Source organism: Semicossyphus pulcher, unplaced genomic scaffold, assembly GCF_022749685.1.
Source record: "Semicossyphus pulcher isolate SPU_LCO1_2020_fin unplaced genomic scaffold, fSemPul1.0.p SCAF_20, whole genome shotgun sequence".
NCBI lineage: Eukaryota > Metazoa > Chordata > Actinopteri > Labriformes > Labridae > Semicossyphus > Semicossyphus pulcher.
The window spans coordinates 13655810-13673135 of NW_027211694.1; the positions used below are offsets into that span (position 1 = coordinate 13655810).

At 42.7% G+C, this 17326-nt stretch overlaps 5 protein-coding genes across 8 annotated transcripts in view; 3 read left to right on the forward strand and 2 right to left on the reverse strand.

Moving 5' to 3' along the window:
- The window catches only part of strip2 (striatin interacting protein 2), a 33572-nt gene extending 29920 nt beyond the window's left edge, over positions 1-3652 (forward strand). For all 3 annotated transcript variants that reach the window (XM_069671670.1, XM_069671671.1, XM_069671672.1), the window contains one exon: positions 409-3652. In XM_069671670.1, the coding sequence (XP_069527771.1) occupies positions 409-659 (251 nt within the window). In that variant the 3' untranslated portion in view covers positions 660-3652. The remainder of the gene's footprint in view (positions 1-408) is intronic.
- Positions 3653-4222: 570 nt separating this feature from the next.
- On the reverse strand, positions 4223-5531 carry morn2 (MORN repeat containing 2). Its single transcript, XM_069670687.1, has 6 exons — positions 5456-5531; positions 5313-5345; positions 5169-5219; positions 4988-5094; positions 4756-4892; positions 4223-4325 (listed from the first exon to the last, which is right to left on the reverse strand). The coding sequence occupies exons 1-6, from the start codon at positions 5460-5462 to the stop codon at positions 4223-4225; spliced, it is 438 nt and encodes a 145-aa protein (XP_069526788.1). The 5' UTR covers positions 5463-5531.
- Positions 5532-5882: 351 nt separating this feature from the next.
- On the forward strand, positions 5883-14644 carry dhx57 (DEAH (Asp-Glu-Ala-Asp/His) box polypeptide 57). Of its 2 annotated transcripts, none has more exons than XM_069671668.1 (25): positions 5883-5922; positions 6510-6543; positions 6647-6841; positions 6946-7257; positions 7360-7563; positions 7759-8654; positions 8745-8929; positions 9024-9145; positions 9442-9637; positions 9737-9861; positions 9963-10096; positions 10196-10250; positions 10403-10614; positions 10727-10843; positions 10953-11049; positions 11277-11450; positions 11559-11759; positions 11992-12268; positions 12388-12483; positions 12585-12668; positions 12760-12897; positions 13000-13074; positions 13194-13328; positions 13411-13611; positions 13704-14644. In XM_069671668.1, the coding sequence occupies exons 3-25, from the start codon at positions 6651-6653 to the stop codon at positions 13845-13847; spliced, it is 4371 nt and encodes a 1456-aa protein (XP_069527769.1). In that variant the 5' UTR covers positions 5883-5922; positions 6510-6543; positions 6647-6650; the 3' UTR covers positions 13848-14644. The 2 variants fall into 2 exon arrangements, with proteins under 2 accessions (XP_069527769.1, XP_069527770.1); XM_069671669.1 differs by lacking the exon at positions 5883-5922 and adding an exon at positions 6239-6400.
- Positions 14645-14800: 156 nt separating this feature from the next.
- LOC138599907 (small lysine-rich protein 1) lies at positions 14801-15674 on the forward strand. The gene is made up of 3 exons (XM_069671673.1): positions 14801-14886; positions 15027-15078; positions 15182-15674. Exons 2-3 carry the CDS (start codon positions 15076-15078, stop codon positions 15440-15442), a joined length of 264 nt encoding a protein of 87 aa, XP_069527774.1. The 5' UTR covers positions 14801-14886; positions 15027-15075; the 3' UTR covers positions 15443-15674.
- Position 15675: 1 nt separating this feature from the next.
- stmp1 (short transmembrane mitochondrial protein 1) lies at positions 15676-17163 on the reverse strand. The gene is made up of 3 exons (XM_069671674.1): positions 17024-17163; positions 16695-16748; positions 15676-16256 (listed from the first exon to the last, which is right to left on the reverse strand). The coding sequence occupies exons 1-3, from the start codon at positions 17036-17038 to the stop codon at positions 16185-16187; spliced, it is 141 nt and encodes a 46-aa protein (XP_069527775.1). The 5' UTR covers positions 17039-17163; the 3' UTR covers positions 15676-16184.
- Positions 17164-17326: the final 163 nt, after the last annotated feature.

The window sequence follows — 17326 nt, forward strand, 5'->3', positions numbered from 1 at the left end:
GAGCAGAGACTGCAGTAAATAGAATACATTTACCAAAGGCTCTGTGAATATGACATTAGGTTAATACATTCCAACTGTATAATTAGTAGTAAACGTGTACATGTGAGTGTGTTTAAGTAGCAATCTGTAAGACAAAGTGTGCATGTGAAGAACAACGCTCTAACAGCCAATGGTGAACAGTCCGGATTGTGTTGCCATAGCAACAGCAAAAGGGGGGACTGTTCAGGGTCATGGTCCCTCGCGGGAGAGCAAGTGATCTGTCACCATGAGTGTTAGAGAGAGTGGTGGAGAGAGGCAAAAAGAGAGGGAGAATAAGATGGAGAAATGGCAGGAAATAAATACAAGTTAAAATGCCTAAATGTGGATATTTAAGCAGCTATGTATTCCTCCTCTCTCCTCTCCTCCCAGACATCGACGCACGGCCCTGGGACTTCCAGGCAGAGGAGTGCGCCCTGCGGGAGAGCATCGAGAAGTTCAACAGCCGCCGCTACGACAGGAACAGGAATGGAGACTTCACACCTGTGGACAACTGCCTGCAGAGCGTGCTGGGACAGCGCGTGGACCTGCCCGAGGACTTCCACTACAGCTACGAGATGTGGCTGGAGAGAGAGGTGTTCTCCCAGCCAATCCAGTGGGAGGGGCTGCTGCAGAATCCGTGAGGGATGGGGAGGGAGGAGAGCGGAGTAGATTTAGGGTTTGGGTTTTTTTTGTGGAATATTGAAGGTGAGGTTGGGGGAGGAAAGGGGGTTTTACTGTGCAGCAGTTATGGAGTAATGGGGGAGGGGTGAAGAAAAAGAAGCTGGAAATTGAGAGGCCACCACAGTGATGGGAGAAGATGGGAGATGAGGGATTTTCATGGAGCATTCTTCTGCAAGATCAGCACAAAAACGCACACACACACACACATGACGTTAACATGTGCCTATGACTACTACGAACACAAACGGACATGACAGGCAACAGAGGTAGCAGTTAATAAGAAGCCGCTGTAGCAGGAGACTGTTTCGGCCAGTGATACTGCCCCCCCTCCTGATGTTTCTAAAGAACCACTTTGTCAATTTCTATGTCCCCCTTTGAAAAATGTCCTGTTCATTTGTATCAATGTGTGGTTAAGTTTTTAGGATGAAGACTTTTTTTTTATGGAGATGTAAATTTTAATAATTTTGTTTTTTAATTTTTAAAAACTGTGGGTATTGGTTTATAGATTGTCAGTGATGGATTTCTAAGTTTTTCTTATGTCTTTCTAGGAAGGCCTTTTGGAAAAAACCACAGGGTCATTTTTGATAGTCCAAATTCTAGAAATGGGAGGCAAATAATAGAATATTATTCTCACTAATATGTCACCAAAAAAAGAGTAATATACCAGCTATAAATATATGGGGTTTGTTTGTGGACGTAAAACGTGTGTGTGATAGTAAAATGAAAATGGGCAGATGTGGAGAGGATGGTTTGGAGAAAGATATGATATGAATCTTCTGGGAGAAACTGTAACCTATTTGTCTTCTATTAGAAATAGAAACTTTACCTTAGTATAGAATATTTAAGGTATACTGGAAGCTTGTATTTTTGAATTTAAAATCCAGAACAAAATCTGTAATACTGACGTCATTCAGGTTTTATTTATGTCCACTTGTCGAACCTTAGTCCCTGAATGGTTCCATAGAAAAGCTCAGGGTAGCAACTGTGTGCTGCGCTTTACTGAGGCAGGGTGTTAAATTGCTGATTCTTAATCATTTAAGTCTTTTCTCTTGTAAAATCTAAAAAAACATTTGAAAAAAAATACATAAAGAATAACTCAAATGGACAGTAAAAGTCAAGAGGGATATATTCGGTGAAACAATTAAACAAATTAGATAACTCAGCTAACAGCTAACATTAGCATTCAACTACTACTAGCTAGCATCATCGTTTGATAGTGTTGGACATTAGGAGTTGAGAGGGAGGGTGTCCAGTGTTTTTTTTTTACTTTCAGGCTTAAGTAAATGTATCAAAGATGATTATTTATGTTTCAGAATGTATTTACACCTTTCCTACTGTGTTGTTTAACACTATTAAACAGTAATGTAAGCTAGGAAGTGGTTGAATGCTAGCTAACATTAGCTGTGGTCTAACGGTAGCTAATTTGTTATCAATTACTGTTAAATATGGCCAGATTTCCCTCAGGATTTTCCCTATATTTGTTGGAATCCCTGGATTAAAATCTAAAACCAAGCAGTACAACGTTATAACTCCATATAAGCTTCCCACCCTGAGTGCAAAGTACCAGTATCATTGAGTGTGTCCCCTCTCTGGCCTCAGGGGCAGTTGTGAGCCTGTTTATAAAGCACCACAAGGCGAAGAAGAAGTGTTTTCTAAAAGAATTCTTTGGTGAAGTACAGATGGTTTTTGGTTGTTTGGAATATGTTTCTCTGTTAACAGCTCAACCAGCTTTTCTAAGGAACCACAGACTCTCAGCAATGAGCAGAATAGCGATAATTCTGACTTCCTGCTTCCACCTGCTGACTTCCTCTAAATCTGCCTGGCAACAGCACAACATGTTAAACCACTGAGCCCCTTGGTGGTGGCCTTAGTGAGCACTTTGCCACCCTTGCTTGGAAGAACACAGTTGTCACAAAAATGGTGCTGTTTTTCTAGTTTGTCTTAGATGTTTTTTCACGTCTAACTACCTAAAAAGCGCTTCAGAGTTTGAGCTCTGGATTGTTTCCCTGGAAATGTAACAAAGTGAAGCACACGAACAAGCACAGAAAACATAAAGCATGGTCAGCTTTTATTCATGTCTTGCTTGGTTCAGACTGCGGTCGAGAGATGTCATGTATTATCTTTGTATAGAACAATAAGTCTCGTGCTTCTCTCTGATGTGCATGGCCACTGTTGTTGTTTAAAGGACCTGTTCGTATATTTGGAATGGCTATTATTTATTTTTGTCTTACAATGTTTCCAGCACAATTAGTGTGTACTTTTTTCTTTCAAAGTGTATATTCTGCATTACAAGGGATTTTTATTTCTTATTCAGGAAGGTAAAATCTTTAAAAATAATATTGTATACTTTATATATTCTCAGGTTTATGGAGATAATATATTGCAAAGTTTTAAAAGCTTCCGTGCCATCACCTAGCTCACTACCTGTAGAGATAAATACACATTTACTGTTCTAAAATAACACCTGGAGCACTAACCATTTACTGCATAAGCTGTACATGTTCACTTAACACAGTAACTCATTGTGAGTTTGTATTTATGTCGGTTACATTTCAGGTTCAGGTTTATTTTTTTGTATCTTGTGCCAAATTTCAGTGCCATTTTCTATTTTTATTTTGCCTTCATGAGCAGATTTAAGGTTTTTCATTCGAATCACCACTGAAGGTTTGCAATAGAAAAATGTTGTTTTCTACCTGGAAATTGTACAATCAATGAGAATTGCTGTTTCTTGTATCTGGTACAATAATTTACCAGAAGTGTTTAGCATTGTATGGATGTCACTACAATATCTACGTGTTTTTGTTACACACATTTCCATATCTGTATAGTCTAGAGATATACTCAATACTGAATTTGTTCAGGGGTATGTGCAATTACAGATCCATAGAGGCATTATCCAATAGAATGACAGATTACAATATCAGAGATGCTTATTAAACAATGTTGAACAGTTGTGATTGTTTGTGGAGAAGTTATTCATTATCTGAGGGTTACACTCAAAGCACCACACATGCCAACATTAAAGGTCAAACTGACCACACACACACGGTTCCTGAGGCCAATGTTCTAACAGTTCTTCTTCTGTTGTGGATGGGGACATGAACATATGCCACTCTGTGATTGGATGGTGGCATAATGATGTAAAACTGCGCATAACTTGTCCTTTGCCCTGATAGTTAAGATCTGGTGTGACTAAAAAGGTTTTGGGTTGGGTTCAGTTTTTTCTTTATATATCAAGCGGTAAATAATGTTTATTTTTCATGGATGAAATCACAGATTTGTCAGAGCATCCATCCAGTAAAGCAATGGATACATCTCAGAGTGACTCCAGGCAAGAGACATGACTCACTAGCTAGCATTGATGTGAAACCACCAAAACACTGATAAACATGAAGCTGAGAAGAATAACAGGTCTTTATTCCAGCATTTACATTAAAAATATTTTTGAAAAATGCACAAAGATAGACATAGACATTTGAATGAGTATAATATAATCAGTGAAGAACAGTAATGTTTGTTTTGCCTAAATGTTGTGCTGCATTTTCAGGCCTAGTGCTGCTTTGCCGTGGAATTCTCCTGTCCAAACCAGTCCCTGTGTGTCAGTGAACGCACCTTCTCCTTCCAACCTAGAAACACAATATTTTGGACATCAAAAAACTTAAATTTGGAATGATTTTATAGCCAACTACTACAGCAAAATAATTTAAATTTTTTAAGGAAATCAATTCTTGTGTGTGAATATTTCCCTCCAAAAAGTATTGTAATGAATATAATATTTCATCCAACTTTTAAACTACTTAAGGAGAATTTTAAAGGGCGTGTTGGGAATGTTAGGCTTCAAGTGTCTAATAAACAAAACACTGTATGATAGCAAATATATCTATTATCAGAAGTGAGACTGCCCAATAAATTGGGCATAAAACAGGTATTTTGGAAATGTACAAATGGACATTTGCTGCTTCATTATCCCTACAAACATTGGCAACTATAATCATTTGAAAAAGTCATGTCTCTTTTTAGAATACATTTAAGGGGGGGGAAATGATTGCTTTTCACCTGTTGTTGTGAAAGTGACCTTTATACATAGAGCCGTCTACGAAAGTGTATGTTCCCATGCCGTTGTACATGTTGTCTTTGAATTCTCCTTCATATAGAGCTCCTGAGGGATGCCGCAGGGACCCTCTGCCATGCATCTGTGACACACACACAAACAAACAGCATGTATTACTAATCACAAAGAAAATACAACCACACATGGGAGAACATGAGGAACAAACACGGCACATACTTTGTCTTCTTGCCACTCTCCAGTGTATACAACACCACCTGCTGAGGTGTGTTTACCAGTACCACTCCTCATCACCGTTCCTGATGCACTCCTGCTGCACTCCCCCTCTATGGTGAAATTGACACACATTTATATAACTTCAACATGCATGTGTTAGGTGGTATCGTCTGTTATTACTCACCATATCTGTCCCCATTTGGAAAAATGTAGGACACCTTTATGGGCCCTTCTCCTGTGAATAAACAGACATATTGTTTAGCCCTTAAGCACCTCAGCTGTTAGGTGAATTATGCAACAGTTACAAGTATGAAACTTTGATATTCACCATGAGTTTCCAAATAATCACTTTCCTTTTTGTCTGAAAGTAAAAAAAATCACACAAAATTAGACAGAAAATAAGAGAGGCGGAAGAAGTTGTGTGTGTGAGAGCTGGGTGTTACAAATCATATCTTCACAATGACACCCCACCAGACATCAGTGACAGCTTCCCTCTAGCTGGCAGATGGTTGTCAGAATACGACAGTTAAACGCTGTGTGCGCCGCCTCCGGCCGATAACAAGTCAAACAGGCTGGTTTAAAACTTGTGAAAATGACACAAGCTAACTTCCAGCCGTATTTGCTCTCTAAACCGTCCTAAAAAATAACCCTGCAATAAGCAATGAGCTCTCTGTGCGACGCAAACTGTAGTTGCCATGGTTACTGTTTTGGTGCAGAGTTAGTTTGTAAGTTGTTTTTTTTTAAATGGTAATTTTCCTTTTATGAAAAGGTAGTTCAACTCAACATGGCACCTTTTATTATGTCCCCTCCAAAAAATACGGAGTAATATTTTATGTAAAAGTTCAAACGTTACCGGACACCGGAAGAGAAACTTTGAACCCTGAGTTTGGACCAATGAGAGAGAGTCAGGCTGCCGGTGGTCGGAACAGCTGTCCTAGGTTTGTTCACGCTTGTTTTGAAAGTTAAGTTTTGAAAGTAGCTTTACACTTCATCGCTTATAATGTTTCCCCATTTGTTATGCTACATGTAAGCATTCAAACCTCTCTAATGGAGTCGTGAGAAAGCTTCTCTCAGCTAGCTTGTTAAACTAGAAGTAAGGAGTGAGCTTGCTAGCTGTTAGCTTGTTAGCTAGCTGAAGCTTTATACTTTGCTGAAACACTGCATGACACATTACAACGTTATTTTTGATACATCCGGGTTTTTTTAAAACGTGGAAACCAGACACATTGTCAGTCAGCCAGGCGTGAAGCTGAAGGGTCATCGCCCTGGTTGGGTTGTTCGTCTGCGTGCCCAGTTTGATTGCATAATTGTAGCCAGCAGCGCTGTGTGTCAGCCACCATCTCATTACTCGTACTTGAACTGAAGTGCCACAACAAGCCACCCCACAAGCCCTATGTGCGACAGTGTGCAGTGGATGTACGGACGCTATCTGCTTGAGCCGCTCTCTTTGATTTACACTGGATTGTTAGATTTATTAATATTATTAGTATATATATATATTAAGTATTTATGTTTCTCTTCACAGATTCTTTGCTGCAATGAAAAAACACTGATTGAATGTGAGTATAATTTGGGGCAGTGTATTTGAAGCAATCCTTTTGTGCTGGTGGTTATACCTTGAAGCTTAAAAATAAATTACATGTGATTTTGCTGTATTTACAGAGACATGAGTGGGAGGAGAAGAGGTGGAAAGCCAAACAGAGGAGGGGGGAAATTTAACAAGCCAAAAGGAGGTGGTCGAGGAGGAGGAGGAGGTGGTGGTGGAGGAGGAGGCGGTGGTGGCAGGAAAGGAGGAGCTGGTGGCTGGGATGACGAGGATGATTTCAGTCTTGACTTTGGACCCTCCCGTTCCAGCAGGTATGCATAAAAAGCAACAGAAGTCTTCATCAAATAAAAAATTCAACCGTTTGCTCATTTCCACATGATTTCCTTCCCTCTCCATTTACCTGGCTTGCCTCCAGACCTAACAAAGGACGAGGTGGAGGCGGTGGCGGTGGCGGTGGCAGCCGCAGCCGTGCATGTGGCAGGGATGTAGGTAGAGGAAGGGGGGGTAGAGATCGAGACAGGGATGGCAGGAGCGATGGGAGAAGCAGTGGCAAGGCTCTCCCAAGGTCCCTGGCGAGGACCAGAACATATCCAAAGCCAGGGGACGGCATGAGGCCAGAGGTGAGCACCATGCCTTTGCAGAGGATATTTATGACTAATGAGAACCAAGAACAACTCAAGGAGCTACTGCGGGAGCTGCAGAGCCAGGACTGCGATGAGCCATATGAGTACGTACATTTTAATCGTTTAATAATCTAAATCCCTTTATCTGTTAATATAGTTTTATTAGATAAGGTTTTTCCGCTGACCCTTATGTACTGTGTCTTTAGTGAGTCTGGTTCAGATTACACGGGGGGAGAGGAAGAAGAGGAGGAATTTGATGAGTTGGACCACCGAGAGGAAGGACAGTTTTGGGCAAATAATGACGAGCCTGTGGAGAGGGCAGAGAGCCCAGAATATGATCCAGAGTCTGATGACGAACGACCCACCCCTGAACCTGTCATCTCCTTGTTTGCGATAGGAAAACTCTGCAGGTGATGTTCAGATTCACTTATTTTGTTGAAGATTTTGTATTGACAGTTATATAGACCTGTGTTGAAACCAGTATTGAGTCCAATTCAGCTTATAATGTTGTTTTGGGTACTGCTGTGCTGTAAGGAATAAAAAAAAGTTTGGTGAATATTAAAATTGCTTCCAATGTTTTTTTTTCTCTTCTTTCCCTTGTGTAGATTTGGGTTTGACAGGGAGCGCAGCAAGCAGGCACTGGAGTCTGGCGGAGGCGAATTCGGTGCCACCTTGGAACAGCTCCTCCTACAAGTTTTCGGTGAACGCTACGGCCAGAAAGCAGTGTCCCGCGATGGCCTGGAAGGCGTGCCTATGGATGAGTGTTTGAGCCAGAGGCAAGAAGAAGCTCTGGCTCTAGCTGCCATTTATGGTGAGCGCTTCAGTGAGCGCATTGCCAACGCAGTCTGGACAGTAACCCTGGACCTCTCATTCCTATCAGACAATGCTGTTAAAAATGGCCAGCGAGCTGGAAGTCGAGGTGGTGGAGGAGCTGCTAACCGTGATGTCTGCAGATTCTACATGAAAGGGCAAGGGTGCCGCTTCGGGGACAAATGCAAGTTTAAGCACCAGCTCTCCACTAAAGGGCGATCTGGGGCTAGTTCCCCAGACCTGACTGGCCCGAGCCAGCCCGGCTTCAGCAGCTACTCTCCTCCTGAGTATGAACTCCAAATCCGTTTCCCTAAAGGAAACCGTTACCCTTTCCAGGCACCGATAGTCGCCTTCAGCACAACGGACGAGTCTGTCGGAGCTGCAGGGAGGCTCAGCGTGACTGAGCGATTGTTTGGAGAGGCTTTGACTGCCGCAAAGAGCAGCGAGCCGGTTGTTTACACCCTGACCACCATACTGGAGGATGAAGATGCGATGAAGGAACTGCTAGCTGTCAGTCATCACAAATACAGCACACCTCCGCCTGTTGTGGTTCCTCCACCCCCTCTTGCAATAGCAAAGAGCAAGAGTGTGAGGAGCAATGCTTCTGAGGAAAGCAGGGGAAGCAGCAGCAGCAGTAATCACACCAGCAGCAGAAGGAGTGCTCCACCGAACAACCAGAGGCCCATAGATGGTGAGTCAACAGGATAATTTATCGTCCCTATTTTCAGCACTGAATTTTAGTGTATATAAGCTGAAATCGTGTTTACTTCTGTCTTTAAAGTCAAAGAGATATCAGAGGCAGACGAGCTGGATGACCGGGACGAGGAGGATGAGGATGAAGCCGTTCCGGTGGAGAGCGAGAGTTACATCAACCTGAGGAAGAAGATGGTGACTAAGCACAACGTGAAGCTGGACAACGTCCTGCAAGAAAATGGCAAGCTGTGCCGAGAGTTTCAGAAGAAGCAGGTAAAACAGACACGTTGTCTTTACACTACATCTTACTCTGCAGCCTCTCCAACATGTGTATTTAAAACATCGCTCCATCCTTTCGTGCACACAGTCATCCAGGCGCTTCAGGTCCATGCTGGAGCAGAGGAGGAAGCTGCCAGCTTGGCAAGAAAGGGAAAACATCCTTGACCTTTTGGAGCGGTGCCAGGTGCTGGTGGTCAGTGGGATGACGGGGTGAGTCATACAGGGCTGCGTAACATGTTGGCATTCACAAGGAGTCAAACGGAGGAGGTGCTTTTTACAGACTTAATTTGGTTTGATTGCAGGAAAGATGAAGCTGAAATATGGAGGATATAGATTGATAAAGTGTAGACAGGGGTGTATGGGAAATGTATGTTGTAACCTGACCGGTGCTACATATTGGTCCACAGTACTTTCCTGCTATGTCATTATTTGTTGACTTAATAAAACGAGTTCTCAGTAACAGAAATTATTCTGTTTAATGTTTACTTCCTGTCACATCTCTGCAGGTGTGGTAAGACCACTCAGATCCCTCAGTTCATTCTGGACGCCACATTAAAGGGTCGAGCAGATGAGGTGGCAAACATCATCTGCACGCAGCCCCGCCGCATCTCTGCCATCTCCGTCGCCCAGAGGGTCGCACAGGAGCGGGCAGAGAGTCTGGGCAACTCGGTGGGCTACCAGATCCGCCTGGAGAGCGTCAGGGTACGGACACATTTGAAACACGCGTAGTAGTAAAACTTCATAGTTTAGAACATATATGTTCTTTGACTTCTCTTAACGTTGGCTCTTCCCTTCTTTTAGACGTCTGCCACCAGGCTGCTGTACTGCACCACAGGCGTGTTACTGAGGAGACTGGAGGGCGAGGCAGACCTCGGAGGTGTCACACATGTAATCGTGGATGAAGTGCACGAGCGAACTGAGGAGAGGTAAGATCATGCTAATCTCGAACATGGTACAGAAAGTGAGCACACACGCTCTGATTCGTGCATTTTCACCACCTGTCACCTTCTCTTACCTTTCTTTTCAGTGACTTCCTGCTGTTGGTATTAAAGGACCTGCTACTACAGAGGCCAGACCTGAAGATCATTCTGATGAGTGCCACACTCAATGCCAACCTCTTCTCTGACTATTTTTACAACTGTCCCACTGTCCACATACCAGGTAATTACCTACATGTGGCATCTGATTTAGATATGCAGAACTCAGACACCTCTTTTTATAGATGGGTTTTTTTCATGCACTAAATTTTTCTCATTTTAGGCCGTACTTTTCCCGTCGACCAGTTTTTCCTTGAAGATGCAATCGGCAAATCCCGGTAAGCATATTCTCCTTTTATATTAAATTAAACTCACCCGATAAATATATTTTAGGGTATTTAAAGTAAGGAACACCATTCACACTGAGAGAAACAAGAGCGAGAGAAAGGCGAGGATCTGATTTTAAACACCACAACTGTATTTCTTCCAGCTATGTCATCGAGGACAGCAGTCCTTACGCGCGCTCAGGGAAACAGAATTCGTCTTCCACAAGCAGCCGAGGAAACAAAGCCCCACCGGACATGATGGACGACTTGGGTGACGACATGTGGAACTTCATGTCTTTCTGTAAGAAGGACTTTGTCAAAGACTCTGTTCCAGACCAGCAGCTCAGCCTGCAGGAGCTCACACTCAGATACAAAGGTGAGTAACATAACTGAACTGATCTGTTTTATGGGTTCTTAAACTTCACCTCCTCAGGCTCATGCAGAAAAGCTGTAATTAAATGTCACATTTTGTTTTGCTGTTCATGTAGATACTAAGAAGTCTGTGCTGAAGACTATTGCTGCAATGGATCTGGACAAGATCAACATGGACCTGGTGGAGAGCCTGCTGGAGTGGATTGTGGATGGAAAACACGGCTACCCTGCAGGTAAGCGTCGCCCTGTACAGTTTACTTAATCTAGTCGAGGTCAAATCTATCTGGAAGTTCCAGCTTGGACTTTTGTTATGTTGTTGTAACATTTGGTTTCTGTTTCCAGGTGCAGTTCTTGTGTTTCTCCCCGGCCTGGCTGAAATCAAGATGCTCTACGAGCAGCTCAAGTCCAACAGGATGTTCAACAACAGGGGCGCAAACAGGTCTGTGTCCGAAGTGGTGTGTCTGGTTCTGGCAACCAAACTGTTCACATTTTCATTTTTATCATTTATTTTAAGGTTCAAGACAGCAAGAAAACCATATTATTAAAAGGGGTGGGGGTATTGGTAGTCATTTTTTAATATTGACTGGTCATGGTTAGTTAGGGAAACTAACAACACTAGCTACTAGTGAAATGCTAACTAGTGTGGATGTGCGTTTTCATTGTTAGGTGTGAGGTTTACCCGCTCCACTCGACCTTGTCCAACGAGGAGCAGCAGGCAGTCTTTAGCCGCCCCCCAGACGGTGTCACTAAGATCATCATCTCCACAAACATCGCTGAGACCTCGGTAACCATTGACGACGTGGTTTATGTCATCGACTCTGGCAAAATGAAGGAGAAAAGGTCTCTTGCTTAGATAACATGAACAGATATTATGTTGATTCTCTTAATATACTCGAACTTGTTTTTGTAAAATCTCCTTTTGTAATTCTGTCTTGTTTTGATTCACAGGTACGATGCATCTAAAAGCATGGAGAGCCTGGAGGACTCGTGGGTGTCTCGGGCCAACGCGCTGCAGAGGAAGGGTCGAGCGGGTCGCGTGGCCTCGGGCGTCTGCTTCCACCTCTTCACCAGCCACTGCTTCCAGCACCAGCTGGCCGAGCAGCAGCTGCCTGAGATCCAGAGAGTGCCTCTGGAGCAGCTCTGCCTCCGGTACCTCCATCTGTTTGCTCTATGCACCATGTTGTCTCTCTGTAAATGCATATAGCAAAAGATTTTGTACGACATGGCTATTGGGAGATAGTTTGACAAAATCCCTCCATTCATTCTAACCATGTCTTCTCTCCACGGCCCTTACCTTAAGAACCATCTGAGATTTAAAGGATATGAAAAACAACATTTCCCTCTGCTAGTATTAAACATTTCTCCCCACCTTCTCCAACAGAATCAAGATCCTGGACGTGTTTGCCGAGCAGATGCTGGAGTCGGTCTTCTCTCGCCTCATCGAGCCCCCGGCTATGGGGAGCTTGGACGCAGCAAAGCAACGCCTGTGCGACCTGGGAGCTCTGACTGCAGACGAGAAACTGACCCCGCTGGGCTACCACCTGGCCTGCCTGCCCGTCGACGTACGAATCGGGAAGCTCATGCTGTTCGGTGCCATCTTCCGCTGCCTCGACCCCGCTCTCACCATCGCTGCAAGTCTGGCCTTCAAATCCCCATTTGTAAGAAACCACTTGCAGCGGTTCTGACACTATATGTGTCACACATATTGACATCACAATGCTGATTTAAGGATCCTTAACAAGCTTATTATTTACCTGGTCTTTTGTCTGTGTTCTAGGTGTCTCCGTGGGATAAGCGGGAAGAAGCCAATGAGAAGAAACTGGCTTTCGCTGTGGCCCAAAGTGACCATCTAGCTCTGTTACAGGCATACAAGGTTCTAAATCAACTTATATTTGTGTAAAAAATAACTGAAAAACAGTATTTTTTTAAAAAGTTTATGAATAATCAATGTGGCGGATGTCTCCTCTGTTACAGGGATGGTGCTGTGCTGCAAAGAACGGCAACCAAGCCGGCTTCCTCTACTGCAGGGAGAACTTTCTGTCGGGGCGAGGCTTACAGGTCAGGCTGTGTTTTCATTTCACAACTTGTGTCCGTGTTTGGTTGAAATAATTCATCTCCTCCTATTAAAGAATTATTATTTTGTGTGCAGGAAATCGCCAGTCTGAAGAGGCAGTTTGCCGAGCTGCTGTCTGACATCGGCTTCATCAAAGAGGGACTGAGAGCCAGGATTATAGAGCGCATGAGCTCAAAAGGCACCGATGGTGTTCTGGAGGCTACAGGCCCAGAGGTAACACTCTTACACACATGTATTGTAGTGCAGGAAGTGTTTAATTTGTTGCTACCTCTGTCTGGTTTATTTTAAATGTACCTTTTCTGTTATTCTTTCCAGGCTAATTTAAACTCTGAAAACATCCGCCTGATGTCCGCCATGCTTTGCGCTGCCCTCTATCCCAATGTGGTCCAGGTATATAATCATTCTCTCTGTCACTGGAATAGAAGAAAGGAAGCCAGTGAGACGTGTTACGTGTTTCATGCTTGCTCTCTTTACTTGGCTTCACACTAGCTATCCTGTGTTTGTTCTAGGTACGATCTCCTCAGGGCAACTACAAGATGACCAGCAAAGGCGCAATGAAGATGCAGCCCAAAGCCAACGAGCTCCGCTACATGACCAAGAACGACGGCTGTGTCCACGTGCACCCCTCATCCGTCAACTACACAGTAAGATTTGAGAGAAATATGCAGGCTTGCATTCAACAGCTAGTTGGGGCGACAATCTTCGTGACTGTTCTATGTTCTCCAGGTTCGCCACTATAACAGCCCCTACCTGGTTTACCACGAGAAGGTGAAGACGAGCCGCGTGTTCATCAGGGACTGTAGCATGGTGTCTGTGTACCCGCTGGTGCTGTTTGGAGGCGGCCAGGTCAACATGGAGCTGCACAAGGGAGAGTTCGTCATCTCGCTCGATGACGGATGGATCCGGTTTGCCGCCGCTTCTCATCAGGTCAGGAAGAACGGATTACGGAGATTTAATAGTTTAGAATCAAGTACACAAATTAACTTTGCTCTGTAAACGTGTTTGTGTGTGTTACACAGGTGGCCGAGCTGGTGAAAGAGCTGCGCTGGGAGCTGGACCAGCTGCTGGAGGACAAAATCAGGAGCCCGAGCATAGACCTGTGCAGCTGCCCCCGCGGCTCCCGCATCATCCGCATGATAGTCCACCTCATCTCTACACAATAATGCTGCCGCTGAGCGCACACTTCTGACCCTTTTTGTCACGCACAAATGCTTCGATGCATGCAGCAGTGAAATAGTCTTTCAGCTCCTGAGATACTGCCACATTTTAAGAACACGTTACTACATGAATTAAGTTTTAGTGTAGTCATTACACCTCCTGCTGCCACCTGACACTTCATTAAAAGTATCAGTGTACCTGAAACAAAGCTGTTATTGTGTTGCTGCACTGTAGGCTTTTAAAGCTAATATTGCCTTTAAGGGAAAGATAAGACTCTATGCAGGTGATCAACAAACCTCCATCATTGTTATTGCTGGAACCAAGTGCTTCTTTATTTTCACAACACGTATTTGGACATTAATGTAATGCATAGAGAAGTTTTACAATGCCATACTACTGTATGTGCAGTAAATTGGCACACAAATGGTTGCTGAATTTGATGTCAGATATTTGTATACAGGGAATTTTTATTTTGAGTTGTGCGACTTTCCCACAACTGAGAAGTTTCTAGAGTCCATATTGGATTTCTTATTCTTACATCGACTGCAGACTTGTTGTGGTTGTGAGTATTTATTTGTATTGCATGACTGAGAGATCCAAGAGCTTCTGCATGGTATTTGGTTATTTACATTTAATGAATGTATTTCAGTGTTAAAGTGATGTCAAAACAACATTTTCACAATGTGAATGCAAGGGCTTTTGAAATCAGGAGAATTTGGTGTGAATTGCCAAAGAAAAGCTTTTTGTCTTAAGTGATGAATTCCACTGCACACTGCAAAACAAATAAAACAAATCAAATTTAGCTGGCTGTTTTTTATTTATCAATGTCTTCTGCACTCTTCTCTTCAGCTTTGTGTTGTGTTTGAAGCTTAGCTGCGCCTTGGACACAACAAAAGAATTTACAGCTCGTGTCTGAGGCCAGCCCCTTCATTCATGAGTGAGTCTGTTCTGTCTCTAAGACAACAGGACATAAACAAATAGGGTATCACTGTCCCAGTTGAAGCCATTCAGTTGCCACCTACAACAGTGCCAAGGCCAGATCTGGTAAGACAAACTGATATTTTTCGTTTGACAATTTTAAGTGCCGTTCAGTTTTGAGAAAGCAATTTATGTACTACTTAGCCATTAAGTAATTTTATTTGTTTGAAAACAGCTCATTTTATTGTAGTGTTCCTCATTTGCAGATGGGTACATAATCTGTCATCATTGAAAGTGACCGTGATATCTTTCACTATGGTAAAGTATTTGTAACACTTTCAGGACTACGCAAACTATTCTATATAGACAAAAGAGGAACTAAATCTAAAATGAGTACTTCCTTTTTTTCTTTTTCCCCAAGCCCCCCAAATCCAGGAAATCAAGGTCTCACAGTTCAAGGCCCGCCAAGAAGTCCGGGAGTACAAAAACACCCCAAAAGAGGTCCTCAAGTGCCAAATCCCCCAAGACAGAGGTGGACATCCTCAGCCCAGCAGCCATGGAGAACGTCTACTACATTTCCCACAATGCAGTGGACTGTCTGGAGTTCAGAGGCTTTGGGTGGCCACATTCAAATAAAAAGAAGAAAAAGAAGAAGGGAACCAAACGGAAGAAGACAAAATAGATTCGAAATTATAAGCCAAAGTTAATTTTGGTTAGAGTGGTTACACTGTATGTTAATGCCTTTCTAATGACGCCATCTGGTGGACATTTATGATAAAACAGCCCAGGAAGTTTTATCACCAATGTAATGCAGCAATATGAATATGTTTTGGTTTTTCCCCTAAAGAAATCATTCAGCATTTCTAAAATGTGCCAATAAAACTTTTCTTCATTTATGAGACAAAGACTTCAAAATTCATTATCAGCAACTTTATTGTAAGTTGAAGTTTTCAGAATTGTGTTAATTCTAGTTTCATAAAAACTTTGGCAGTTGTTACCGAAAAGTTGGAAGCTTGTAAAAGAAAATCTCTAAACTTTGTGCAGTTGCATGTTCCATTAATATTAACTTTGGAGAACATTATACACGATGAACATGTGGAAGTTATAACACCGCAGTGCATCCCAGAAAAGGCCAGCTAAGAGTGCCATAACACTGGACTTAAAGTGATCCCAATAGTTAGTTACAATATTCTTTAAATCCAGTCTTTGCGCAGTTTATCTTATAAAAATAGGCTTCAATGGAACGTGCTTTTAACACTAAATGAATAAACAAATACAATTCCAGGCACTGTTAATATTCTTATTTATATTTTACATTATCAATCCTTTAATCAAATATATGCGCATTAAACTATAACCCTGTAAAATAAATAGTCTCTCTTCAGAGTCCATCTGTTCTTGCTTGCATCATGGTCCCACTTTATTCACTCTGGAGGCTTCTTCTTGGCCTCCACATCTTTCTTAAAGGCATCGAATTTCTTGGCTATGTTGGGAACCTAGTGAGGGAAAAACAGTGCAGTCAATAAAATCTGACACATATACAGTTATCAGTTTCTTAAACTAATGCAGACTCATACAACAGTCCTCCAATAACTCCATCCTTCATGAATGTTAGAATGCTTTGGATGAAAATGTTTTTAACAGGTGATGATCCAACTTTAAATTGTACTCAGAGGTAATTCTTAGATTGTGCACACCCTATTTGTTGTGTGTGTGTGTGTAATGTTCTTATTATTGATCGTATAGTTCAATGTACGTGAAAATTGAGGTGCGTCACAGGTGAGGTATAAATTGCTCCTTCACCACCTGTCAGAACTTGGTTTGTGGCACGGGGCGTGGGAGGGTTTGGTCGGCGTGACTCACATATAACCTTGTCGAACTAACTGGTTGAATTCCCATTCTGAGAGGTTATAGATAAAAACACAAACACTTACTTCATAGTTTTGAGCCAGGTACATCCCCACAACATTTCCCAGGGTGAAGCCAGCCTGCAGGAGAAACAACAAATGTCATCCAAGGCCAATATATAAGTAGTATCTCCAAGGTTCTTTCTTGATGTAACTTTGTAATGTTTTGTTTATGACATGGCATGTATAACCATTGCCTGAATGGTGAATGACACAAAACGTTTAGCTTTGTTCACAAATGTTACAGACTTTCAATGAGCAAGTTATTATGCTAACACGTTAGCTAGGGTAATATAGCATTTCTCAGCATCCTGTCAAACGGCAATGTCATGAATGATAACGTCAGCTAAACTCACCAGGAACTGCAGCATGGTGATATAACGAAGGATTGGCAACAACAGACTAACTCACTGACTTTTTATCAGGAAGAAAGTAAAAGCTTAGAGGAAGGCAATCAACCGCTCTTCTTGGCTAGCGAGGCTAGCCTGTCATCAACAATACGTACACGCATGCGCGAGAAAAGTATCGCGTAATTATCGGAGGACGTGTGGTGTAGTCTTTTCCTGACCCTGAGCTGTACTTGTTTCGTATTGGAAAACTACAACTCCCAACATCGCACAAAACCTATCGTCTCTCAAGTGGGTGTTGTTGCAATGGTG